Below are 11,071 nucleotides of genomic sequence, written 5' to 3'. Positions count from 1 at the left end.
CTGTAGCGCCGTAGCCAACAAAGAGTACGGCACGTTTTCTTCTGCGCCAAAGTTGATAATCATTGAGATTGGAAAAACGGTTCCGATATTGCGCTTCCAATTCAAATTTACTGCGTTTTGGAAAAAACGAAAGATAGAAATCTTCCAATAAATGACGTATCAATTCATTGTCTTCAGTGAATATCGGATCAAGATTATCATTGATACAATTAAACTTTCTAGAAAATAATATCAACAAGTCATTTAATCAAATTATTTTATGTTAATAAATTAAGGTAATTCCTCACCTTGGATTTTGTCTTATTTTATCCAAATTATCTACAACATTGGAAACATTTGAAATTAGCATCATAAAATTACTATGCATGGCACGTTTAGAGTTGATATTATATTTATATTTGGAACGTACACCAAAATTAGTTAACAAAGCTTCTGTTAGCAAAGCACACTTACTAACAAGTTCACGTGTTATGGTGGGCTACAAAATATGTAAAAAGTATATTTTAATGTACTATTTTTCGCAATAGCTTTAACTTAATATTTACCAAATTGGAGTCCTCGTAGCGTTCATACACCAAAGTTGAGTATACTATGTTATTATTACGTTTGTTTGACTTTAAATCTTTTGAGCAGTTACTAATGACTTCTTCAAAAAAGCGCACTGCCGACCAATCCAATGGCAATGGATACATACGTGCGAGAAATGTTCTCACTTCTCTATCCGACCAGGTTAGCGAGTCATCAGTGTCAAATTCATTAAATATTTCCTCCACACCAGCCATACGAGTTTCACTCATTAAATAGGAATAATAGACAAAAGCGAACTGTAAATCATTTGCAGCTCTAAAACGATGCGAGGCGGTATTAAAAGTTTCTCTCGAGAACTTTTCTTGCATTTCCCTAATTATATCGCGATCCAATAGAAAACCAATGTGGGAGAGCACATGTCGTGCTTTGAAACCATAAAATTGGTTGAGCAGCATGTTTGTGTATATAAGCGATTGCGAGTATATATCTTTGGTGGATTTAAACATTTTAAAATTGCTTAACGTACGATTTGTAGTGGTTGCAATAGCCACCTCCTTTGGATTTGATTTCAAACGTTTATTGTAACTATCCACAATTCGTCGCAATTCATTGAGTGTAGTTAAATTTTTATGTTTCACTAACTCTTTGAAGGGCAACGAAGAGTTTCGATATGTGGTCTTTGCATGCCGTCTAGATTTTTTTGTTGGAAATGCTCTTATATCAAAGTTTTTGTTATGGTTCGACTCATTAAATTTTGTATTTATATTTTCTACGCTTTTACTTTTGATATTTGCATTGCAGTCACCGCCGTCGAACTGGCATTCTTTTATATTACAATGGCGATCACAAGCACCGTCCCCAATATATGTCCACGGACAATCATCTGCACAATCCGGCACCAACCATGCTTGATATATGCGTACACCTTCAGATTTAGTGTACAGATCATCAGGATATAGAGGTGCTCCCAGAAATATGTCATCATTCATATAAAGAAATCTTTTAGATAAACCAGGTATGCGATGAAGAAAAGTCTCTATTGCAGCACTAGAAAATGTAGGCAACGTTTCGGGATGAGGGCTTAATAACTAAATATAATTTTTGTTGAATAATTATTAATAAGGATTTTATAAATGATATATTTACCTCATGTGATATCACTGAGACTCTGTCATAACTTAAATCTAGCCAATGTGGTATCTGCCCATTTGTGACAATGTAAACACGCCGCACCCATGGAGCATACTTTTCCAATGAGCGTAATGAATAACGCAACTCATTTTTGTCATCATATCTTGCCGGATCATAACCTGCGTCATATTGTTTTATAGTCTTTATGAACGTCTCCTCGGACCCATTAACCCACGTGTAAACAACATCGATGGGCATACAATATGTATTATTGCTAGGCTCATTTCTGTTCTGAAATATAATGATTTACATTTAATCATTCTAATAAGGATATTCAACGAATAAAAAGACTTTTGTTGCGAATTTACTTACTACTTTTAGCCACCAGCACAGAAACGTTACCAAAATTATTACAGCGGTAAAAAATATTTCACACTTACGGCGACGCAATCCACGCAAACATATTCTTCTTGTTTGAAGATTCATTATTTATTAAGAGTCTACATCTCTCCTTGCAGTTGTTTTTAAACGGAAAGCAGTTAAAACAACTTAAATTGTCTACAAGTTTCTAATGCACACTTTTTGCCGCATATGTTTGTTTTCCTACAATTGCTATGTATGAAATGAAATGGAAATGGAACACGTACCGTATTATCACAGTGCCGGTGAATAGTTTATTTGAAACTGCGAAAAGTGCTGTACATACCTTTTATTAAATACTTAATTTATCATCATTCAAATAATTTATCTTCTCTTTATAATAAGACTTTCTTAAAAATGACGTTATATTATAACTTATATTCACAAAACATATGGTACCGCTCGTGTGAATCGTGGGGTAACATTAGCATGACTTTCTACGTATTACGTTTCTAGATTAGATTCTATACATAAGAAAGAATGTATAAATCATGCAACAAATAATGCCTCTACAAACAGAATGGTATTGAAATTTAACAATTAAAAATAAAAATATAATTAATGAAAATATAAATAAGAACAAAATCATAAACAGCTGGTTTATGATTTTCTTCTAATATACACACAACAAGTGAATTTGTTAATAAACTTTCACAGCAAATTAACAAAACTCCAGAAAAATGTGCGAACATAAGAGTCAAGTACAGCTTTGGGTCAGTTGGCTAATGAACATTGACTTTGAGTTTCCTATTTGGTAGGACACGAGTTTAACTCTTGGTACTTACAGCCTCAAAAAATTATTTAAGAATAATTAAATACAAGTATTATTTCCAAGACCACTGATGTTGGGTATTCGGAAATACTCGAAACAGCTGTATAGTCAGCCGAAAATTCAATTAATTAAAATAATATAAAAATGACGTTTTGTTGTTGTAGTTTACTACTTTTTGAAAACCTCTTTATTTTTTTTTTTAATCAATTTATTTAAACATTTCTCTCAATTAAGTTATTGTTGTGAAATGATTATAATATTGATAGAAAAATAATTATATGCGTAAATATAATTTTTGACTTAAAGAAATTGTTATAATCAGATTCCTATAAGTGCAATGCTGTGCTTTCAAATCTTAGAAAAATAAACATTTTTTTATAATAGATATGATATAATAAATATAATATAATATAATATAATAATATATAATAATTATATAATAATTATTTTATTTATATTTATAATGAAAATAAATATTTGCAGAGACAATTAATATGAATACTCGATAATATCTATAACAACTACACATTATATAATAATATAACAAATGTCATAAATAATTATTTTATTTATATGTATAATAAAAATAAATACTTTCAAAGACAATTAATGCGAATACTTGGCTATATCCGAACCATCTACTCTGTGCACTTAATTCAAAATAGAGAAACCGCGAGATGCCACAAAGCGTAATCATGTTCACATTTTTATTTAGAACTGTTATTAAGCATAAATTTTTGATTTTAATATAAGGATTATATTATATTATTTTTTTTTATATACGAATTAAATCAGTAGCAATGCTATTATAGAGAGCTTGAGTATTATAATAGATTTCGGTGCTTTTGTTTGTATTCTTTTCCTAGTCATTCCAAAAAAAATTGTTATTAAATTTAATTTTACCAAATAATATTTTCTTATTGGTTTTTAATCATCACAATTGCTTGAATAATATATATTTTATGATTAAGTTTTGGTTTTATATAAATAAATGAGTTACAGATTACATATTTCGAATAACAGACGTTAAAAATTTTACAATGGCATTTAACAACTTTGGTGTTGTGGGCTATTTCGTTTCATTTCATCGCGTTCCACTATTTTTTTCACATGACGATCTTTGTCACATGACTGTCATGAGGGATTTTTCGTTTTGACAGACCGTGGACTGAAATTTTCATGGGACGGTGAAATAAGTGGCTGAGTTATTTTTCATTTTCCATATAATTTCCTTTTGTTTTTGTCTTAACTTTTTCATTTCGTTTTAATTTGCAATACAATTTGTTTAAATTTGCAAAAGAAGTGAAATTTTGTTAAAATGTTGGCGAGAACGTTAATTGCGACGTTTTTGTGCGTCATCGGTGTTGCCTTGGCAGAGATCTCACCCGTATTTCTATGGGGAGCCAACAGGTGAGTGTAGAAATTCTTCTATACAGTATTAAGTAGTATTTAAATTGTAAATATGTATTTGTATTTTAAATCGTTTGAAAAGTCCTGTGGTGCCAGCGCTGCAAACAATAAATACAGATGATTTTGGTAAAATTATTGCACCCTACCAAGCTGATCACATGATTGTTGCTTTCCAAGAAGAAAATGTAAGTGTTTTATATAACTTTTATTATAAAAATTTTACATTAACTTTTTACTTTTGTTAGTTGGCAAATAGTGACTTTTTGTGTGCTAATGAAAAAACATCACAATCGTGTTATGCACATTTGCAAGGCGTGCCCCAAAAAACTTTTTACGCTAATGTTGAAAATCCTAGTGACGCATTACGTGCAATTAGCAAGAAACAGGAAAATAATTATGTGACTAAAACTGGTGAACTACAATCTCCAATTAGCTGCGAAGCTGGAAAAGTAGTGCTTGTGAACTTTGAAAACTCATTGGGCGAACGTGCTGCTGCACTCGAATCACATGGTAAGAAAATCTCTTAAAGTTGTTGATAATTTTAATATATATAAATGCATAAATTTTTTATGTTAAGATGCTGCCATATCTGCTATCACCAAGTTCACTAAATGCCCCACTGTTTATTTGTATATGTCATCCCCAAAAACTGCTGCTGCTGCTGCTCAAAAACGTGTTCGACGTGATGCCGCTCCTTCTGGTACTATGTTCCGTAACTATGCACAATTTCTAATATTTTGGACTAAATTGTCATATGTAAGCGGTAATGGTAATACTGCTGAGGATATTATAATTAACTCAATGGATATTACTAACACCAGTTCAAGTAAATTTAATGTAAATTTAAAATCTAGTACTGCTAAATCACTTACTTTTGACATAACTCTATCCGGTGGTTATTTTTCTATGAGTAATCTTAAATATGATAGTAATGGCTTTACAATCAGAAATGGTACACTTGAAGCTCCCACAGATTTATCTTATTTCTGTGGTAATGTGACATTAAATGGCACAACGTCTGGTTCTTTGATATGGAATTCATTGCAATTTCAAGCACCCTTCGGCTCTACAAAGGATACAAACTTTATGTTTGGTGATGCTTGGCATTGTGTAGGCTTCTTCACACCAGGTATACTATCAGGTTTGTTTGTAGTGCTCATATTTTTAGCAATTATTTTTACTGGTGTCTGTTGGATGATGGACATAAACACCATGGATCGTTTTGATGATCCAAAGGGTAAAACTATTACTATCAATGCTGCTGCTGAATAATTGCACTCTGCAGTAACGAATATGTTCGCACAATTCATTCCTTTTATCCGTTTAATCAATATAATATTTTAAGTAGTTTTTTCTTCCCGGATAATTAAATCGAAACAAATTTTTAATATAAATTGCTATTTAATCAAATGTCCACTACATTTATACAAAGTTGGAAATTTAAACTTACATCGAAATTCATTATTGACCAGATTTGTTTAATGTTTTGCCCACAATTTTCATTTGTGCAACATTCAGCATCCTTTCTCAGCACTTATGGAAATTGCAGCCAAAACAAGAAATTTGCTTCTTCTTCGTCGTATATTTATTGAAATCGTAAATATTTATAAATATAGTTTTGTTTTTGGTTTCGGTCGTATTCAGTATTTTCTTATTATTTGCGAAAAAAAATATTTTTTGTTAATATTTTATAAAGCCTTCCAAAGGCCTCTTGCAAAAGTCCTTCGTACAATTTGAAACTAAATTTAAATATTTTTGTTAATATTTACATATATTGTCATATAAATAATTACTTTTAAGTATGTTAAGTATATTATGTCTTTCAGAAAATTATTATTCATTTTATATAAAGTATTTAATTATTTAGTGACTTGTATTTGTTTGCGTGTGTGTTAGTGTTTCCTGAAAGAGGGACACCGAGTTAATTATGTTAACAATTTTTTGTTTAAAATTATCTATAAAAAATAAATTTATCTGAAATATGTATAATATTATATGTTGTTTATTATTGTAAACTTAAATATTAATTAATTAAAATATCAATGTTTAAAGACTCAATAAAGTTATTCACTTGTTTGTTAACAATACTATTTGCATTTATTTATTTATTATTTATTTAAAAAATATCAATTGAAAAATTGTCAATTACGTTCATAAATAATAACAGAAGCACAAATATTTTTAAACTCAATTAAAAATAATGGTTATATGAGTTATAACGAAAATTGCTCAATACACATTCGATTTTATTTGTCGAAGAAAAAAACGCAGACAATTTTATTAAATTTATTACTGCCACCGCTACGGTGATAACAAAAAACAATAACAAATATTATAAAAGAATTGTATGTTATGTACCAATAATATTCATTACATATATACGTACAGATATTTGTAAATGTATTTGCACATATATGTGTACACTCCACACCAAAAGTATATGGCTACTTGTTTTAATAACCATAGGTAACAGCAGAAGAAACATATGATTCATAGGTAGGTAGGTAGGTAGGGATCCACTTAGTCCAATAGACTCATTGTGTTATAGTATATTGAAAAAGTCAGAGGTTAAAACCACTTAGAACTCTGGGGAAAGCTTACAATACTATTCAAGGGGAGGTCTTGCAGTTGACCAAGATAACAAAAAAGAAAGCTACTAAACTGATAAAGCGGTGCACTGCATGTTCCGGACAGAAACATAGCAGATGGAAGACACTGTTATGTGGCTTGTATGATTGAGAGGGAGATTCAATCTTCTAGCATGGTCACCTAAAATACAGTGACTTGTTAGTAAATCTACCGCAATACTGATATCTCTACGGGTATCTCAATAAGAGAGTTGGATTTTGGATTTTCTTTTATTGAAACGTAGTCAAATTGCATATAGAGACCTGCATATCGTTGAGTCTACACGTCTTTTATTAAAAAGTTCGACACAGGAAGAAGTCAGTAATAGTTTCCATAATGTGATTCGCAAAATATTATTATATTTTGATGGAATAAAAAGTCTTATCATAGTGGTTTCTACGTTTCTACGGTACTCGGTAAAATTTGAAGTTGACCTGTTGTAAAACAATAAAATATTTGAAATTATCCCGCTTTCAGGCACTATAAATTTAAAAGATATATAAGAACATTATATATACGGATATGCAGAACAATTGCAATGTTTGCCATATAGTGTGGTTAAAGCTCGAGTTCAACAGACTTTGTTTATTAGATTACGACAAACAATACCATTATAATCTGTGCTGATACGATAATTATTATTGTTGTTGTTGCAAACCGTAAAGACTAGCTTATTCCAAGTTTGGAAAGAGTGAACGATATTTTATTCATCGATTTTTATTGTGGTTCGATTCAGAAAGTCGCAATGAAAAAGTACTTATAAAAATTGACATCCGCATTGATAGCCAAAAATGTCCACAGGAGAAGTCAGCTAATAGTATGACATTGTTTGTAGTTGATTATAAGTTACAGAGATTTGAATATGTTTCCATATAGTTCCAAAAAATTGTACACAGGAATAAAGTCCTTAAAAAAAGTGAAAAAAGAAGTATAATAAATAAGAAGTCAAAAAGCATTCTCTTTCATAAGGCAATATATAATCTTTAGATATACGAGTATAATAAAAGTATTATTATTTTTAGTTAACTCTTGTCTTGCATTTTGTGTAGGACAGTGTATGTGGTTCACCTTTTTACGTATTTTCGGTAAGCAAATAAATTATAAATATGTTACATTTTCATATAAGAAACCAATGTTTATGGCTCACTTGCTGTCCGGGTTTGTGCATGGTTAAAATTGGCAGAAATCCTTTGGGACAAATCAACGCTGAAAAAATACTGCAATAATACTTTCGTACGTATATAAATATATATTTTATTATTCCTTTTGTATCTCAAATAAATATGTAACAAAATTGTTATAAATCAAAAATATAAATCAATTTTATGAAATCTCGTGTAGTTCAATTAGTGAAATTGTTACTTTGTCAATTAAAATTTATGAACCGTATAGTCTTGTATTTGCAGACCAACTGCAAATTATTCTATTGTCAAAATATTTATGGCAATAAAATTGAGTTTGTATATATAAATATGACAAATATTATTTTATTAAATTTTTTTTTTATTTGTGTTTGTACTTTAATTGAAAAAGTGTCACTTAATATTTTTTATATAATAATTAAATATTTATTTATATTACATATAATGTTCCAACCTATTATTTGAAGCACAATATACGTAACTTACAGATGGAGTCTGTGGAAGAAACTAAGTGACTTCGATAGCTTGGGTTTTGTAACGGTCTATCACACTAAGTCAATGTATTTAACATTAATTATGATTTAGAATATCATATGAATAGCATAAAAGACCTAATAACATCTGAAGATTGGAAGAGTACGTTAATAAGGTTATGGATAAGCGATTGTGGGATCCAAATGTGACGTGTGTTAATCTTTAAAACATACAAGACTCATATATTTATCAACAAGTGCTTACGTACGGTTCTAAAGTCAATAAATATTATTAAAAAGCGCTTTGACATGGCAATCCGTTTATATATACTATACAACTATAAACGAGATATGCACACACCATTATACTTTAGAACCAAAAGAATAGTCCATGTCCGTTCTATAAACATGGTCCAAATAATCAAACGGAACAGTTTTATCTGGAGGTATATATTGGTAGGTATATACATAGCTTCTGATTTTAGTGTATCTCATGTTGATTAATAATTATCTAACGGGAAAAAAGATAAACAATAACATGATAGTAATATGTGATAATTTTGGGTAAAGGAAACAGTATTGCTTTTTCAGAAGAATTATCTTTCATCCAAACAATGCACCATTTTATTTATCTAAAACTTTAACAGCAAAATAAATCTAAATGCAGTGCGATGCAGCTAAATCTTTTATTGCTTTAATTTATATATATATTATCTTGGTATATTTTACGTATGCGTCTAAATCAATACTAATTTACAATGAGATGATCGCCATAATGATATATTTATTACAGGGTATATGCCTAAAATAGCATTAATTTATAATGAGATGTTATAGCGAATGTGCCTAAATCAATACTAATTTACAATTAGATGTTCTCGTAGATTTAGTTACATCATAGTAACATATTTAGATAAATGCATAAGAAAATTGAAATTTGTATGGAAAAAGTGCATGGTGCTAAAGGGTTAAGCAATTGACATCGTAACATCGTATAGGACAGAACACTGAGACTATGGTAAAGCTTTTGTTGTAGTAACTAACTCTAATCGAATGGCATATACTTAACTCTTTGAAAGTAGGTCAAAATATCTCCCTTTGAGAAATGTCTTCTAATATTACACGGGAATAAGATCGCCTGGTCTAGTATTTTCCTTTAGTTCATATAAAATCTAGATAGTTATAAAAATTTCGATTAGAAGTCTTGTCTGCTTCCACGATAATCCGATAGACTTCTATTTATGGTAGACAGATTCAGATAACCCTAAACCTAACCCACAGCTATAAGGTTGAACCCGCGCTTTAGTCGGAAAATTACCTGAGGTGTCGTTCACATAGTAACTTCTTTCGGTTAAAATCCGCTTTTATTATTAAAGACTTAATTTTCGATAGAATTGAATGATTTATTTGGTTCTAACGAGATTTAACGTGAACTCATTGCTTTAGCTCCAGTCAACTTAGCTCCTAGTAGAGCACCAAACTGTTTGTGTTTGTTAGTTGCTACAGTATGTCAAAACAGTCCAACAAAATTCTTGAATGGAATTTCCTAAAGGAATAAACTTTGTTTTTGATTTTAAGATTTTGGAAAGATTAAATAGCCCTGCGCTGAACCCTGTTAAGTACAGTACAATACGAAGATTTATCAAGGGTCGTCCATGAAGGAATAAACTTTGATTTGTTTCTTATTTTAAGATTTTGGTAAGATTAAATAGTTCAGCCCTGCGCTGAACCCTGTTTAGTACAGTACAGTACGAAGATTTATCAGGGGTCGTCCACCATATGGTGATGTCATACAAAAGTATTGATCTAATGACAGCTGTTTATAGCCATTGAGCAATACGTGGTGTTTATTGTTTAAGTTTTGGGATGTTTATAGATCTCATTTACATAACAGATTAACTAAAATGTTGACATCTTACAATTATAAACAAATGTTATTTTAGAGATTTTTACCACCATAAGTATTATCGATAACTACTCTAAAAGATAATTAAAAAAAACATTTGCTTAGTTTGTTATTGGTAAAATATTCTTTTAGAAATGGTGATTTTTCTGTGTTTTCATATATTTCAAGCATCATTTCATCTATCATTGTATCTGTCGTATTGCAATTAAAATTCTGTACTACTTGTTTAGGGGGTTAGGTTGCTTCTGTTGGTATTGATTCAAATCTTTACTAATTAAATCTTAAATAAATTTCCTATTGAACTAATTAAGTTTCTGTTGCAAACTTTCATAGCATATTAAAAGAAAATATTTTAAATATTTTATGGTACTCGTATTTACCATTCGGCACAGGTTAGTGCCATTCCTGAACATGCATTTGCAGGCAGTCACAGACTTTTTAATAACAAAATGCACTACAATTGTAAAATCCTGCTACGACTAAAAACAAAATACATACGTCTATGTATACATAAATATATATATATATAATATATATAAATATACGGATTACATGTATATACCGTAGAACCTAAGTACAAACTCTCAAAACTCGATGGAAAGTTTTCTTCGTAAATCCGTGGCACACACACATAGACACACCAAAAAGGATGCAACGAATT

The 11,071-nt window shown here is 30.1% G+C and overlaps 3 protein-coding genes across 4 annotated transcripts in view; 1 reads left to right on the top strand and 2 right to left on the bottom strand.

Annotated features, from left to right (window-relative positions):
* LOC119681640 (N-acetylglucosamine-1-phosphotransferase subunits alpha/beta-like) overlaps positions 1–2,254 on the bottom strand; it is a 13,414-nt gene extending 11,160 nt beyond the window's left edge. The window contains exons 1-5 of the mRNA XM_038094886.1: positions 2,032–2,254; positions 1,675–1,950; positions 546–1,616; positions 288–478; positions 10–218 (exon numbers count right to left, since the gene is read on the bottom strand). Coding sequence (XP_037950814.1) covers positions 10–218; positions 288–478; positions 546–1,616; positions 1,675–1,950; positions 2,032–2,145 — 1,861 coding nt within the window. The 5' untranslated portion in view covers positions 2,146–2,254. The remainder of the gene's footprint in view (positions 1–9; positions 219–287; positions 479–545; positions 1,617–1,674; positions 1,951–2,031) is intronic.
* Positions 1–11,071, bottom strand: part of LOC119680282 (serine/threonine-protein kinase N) — a 463,907-nt gene that overhangs the window by 397,288 nt on the left and 55,548 nt on the right. The window lies entirely within an intron of this gene.
* LOC119680291 (V-type proton ATPase subunit S1-like) lies at positions 3,998–6,346 on the top strand. The gene is made up of 4 exons (XM_038093043.1): positions 3,998–4,261; positions 4,344–4,446; positions 4,507–4,771; positions 4,839–6,346. Exons 1-4 carry the CDS (start codon positions 4,170–4,172, stop codon positions 5,531–5,533), a joined length of 1,155 nt encoding a protein of 384 aa, XP_037948971.1. The 5' UTR covers positions 3,998–4,169; the 3' UTR covers positions 5,534–6,346.

Source organism: Teleopsis dalmanni, chromosome 2, assembly GCF_002237135.1.
Source record: "Teleopsis dalmanni isolate 2A chromosome 2, ASM223713v2, whole genome shotgun sequence".
Taxonomy (NCBI): domain Eukaryota; kingdom Metazoa; phylum Arthropoda; class Insecta; order Diptera; family Diopsidae; genus Teleopsis; species Teleopsis dalmanni.
Note: the sequence above shows the minus strand (reverse complement) of the source record. Positions and strands in the feature narration are given on the sequence as shown.

Bases quoted from the DNA above. Each gene is read 5' to 3' on its own strand.
- LOC119680291 (XM_038093043.1), top strand. From the start codon at position 4,170: ATGTTGGCGAGAACGTTAATTGCGACGTTTTTGTGCGTCATCGGTGTT. The intron at 4,262-4,343 runs GTGAGTGTAGAA...TCGTTTGAAAAG, and splicing joins TTTCTATGGGGAGCCAACAG to TCCTGTGGTGCCAGCGCTGC. The intron at 4,772-4,838 runs GTAAGAAAATCT...TTTTATGTTAAG, and splicing joins TGCTGCACTCGAATCACATG to ATGCTGCCATATCTGCTATC.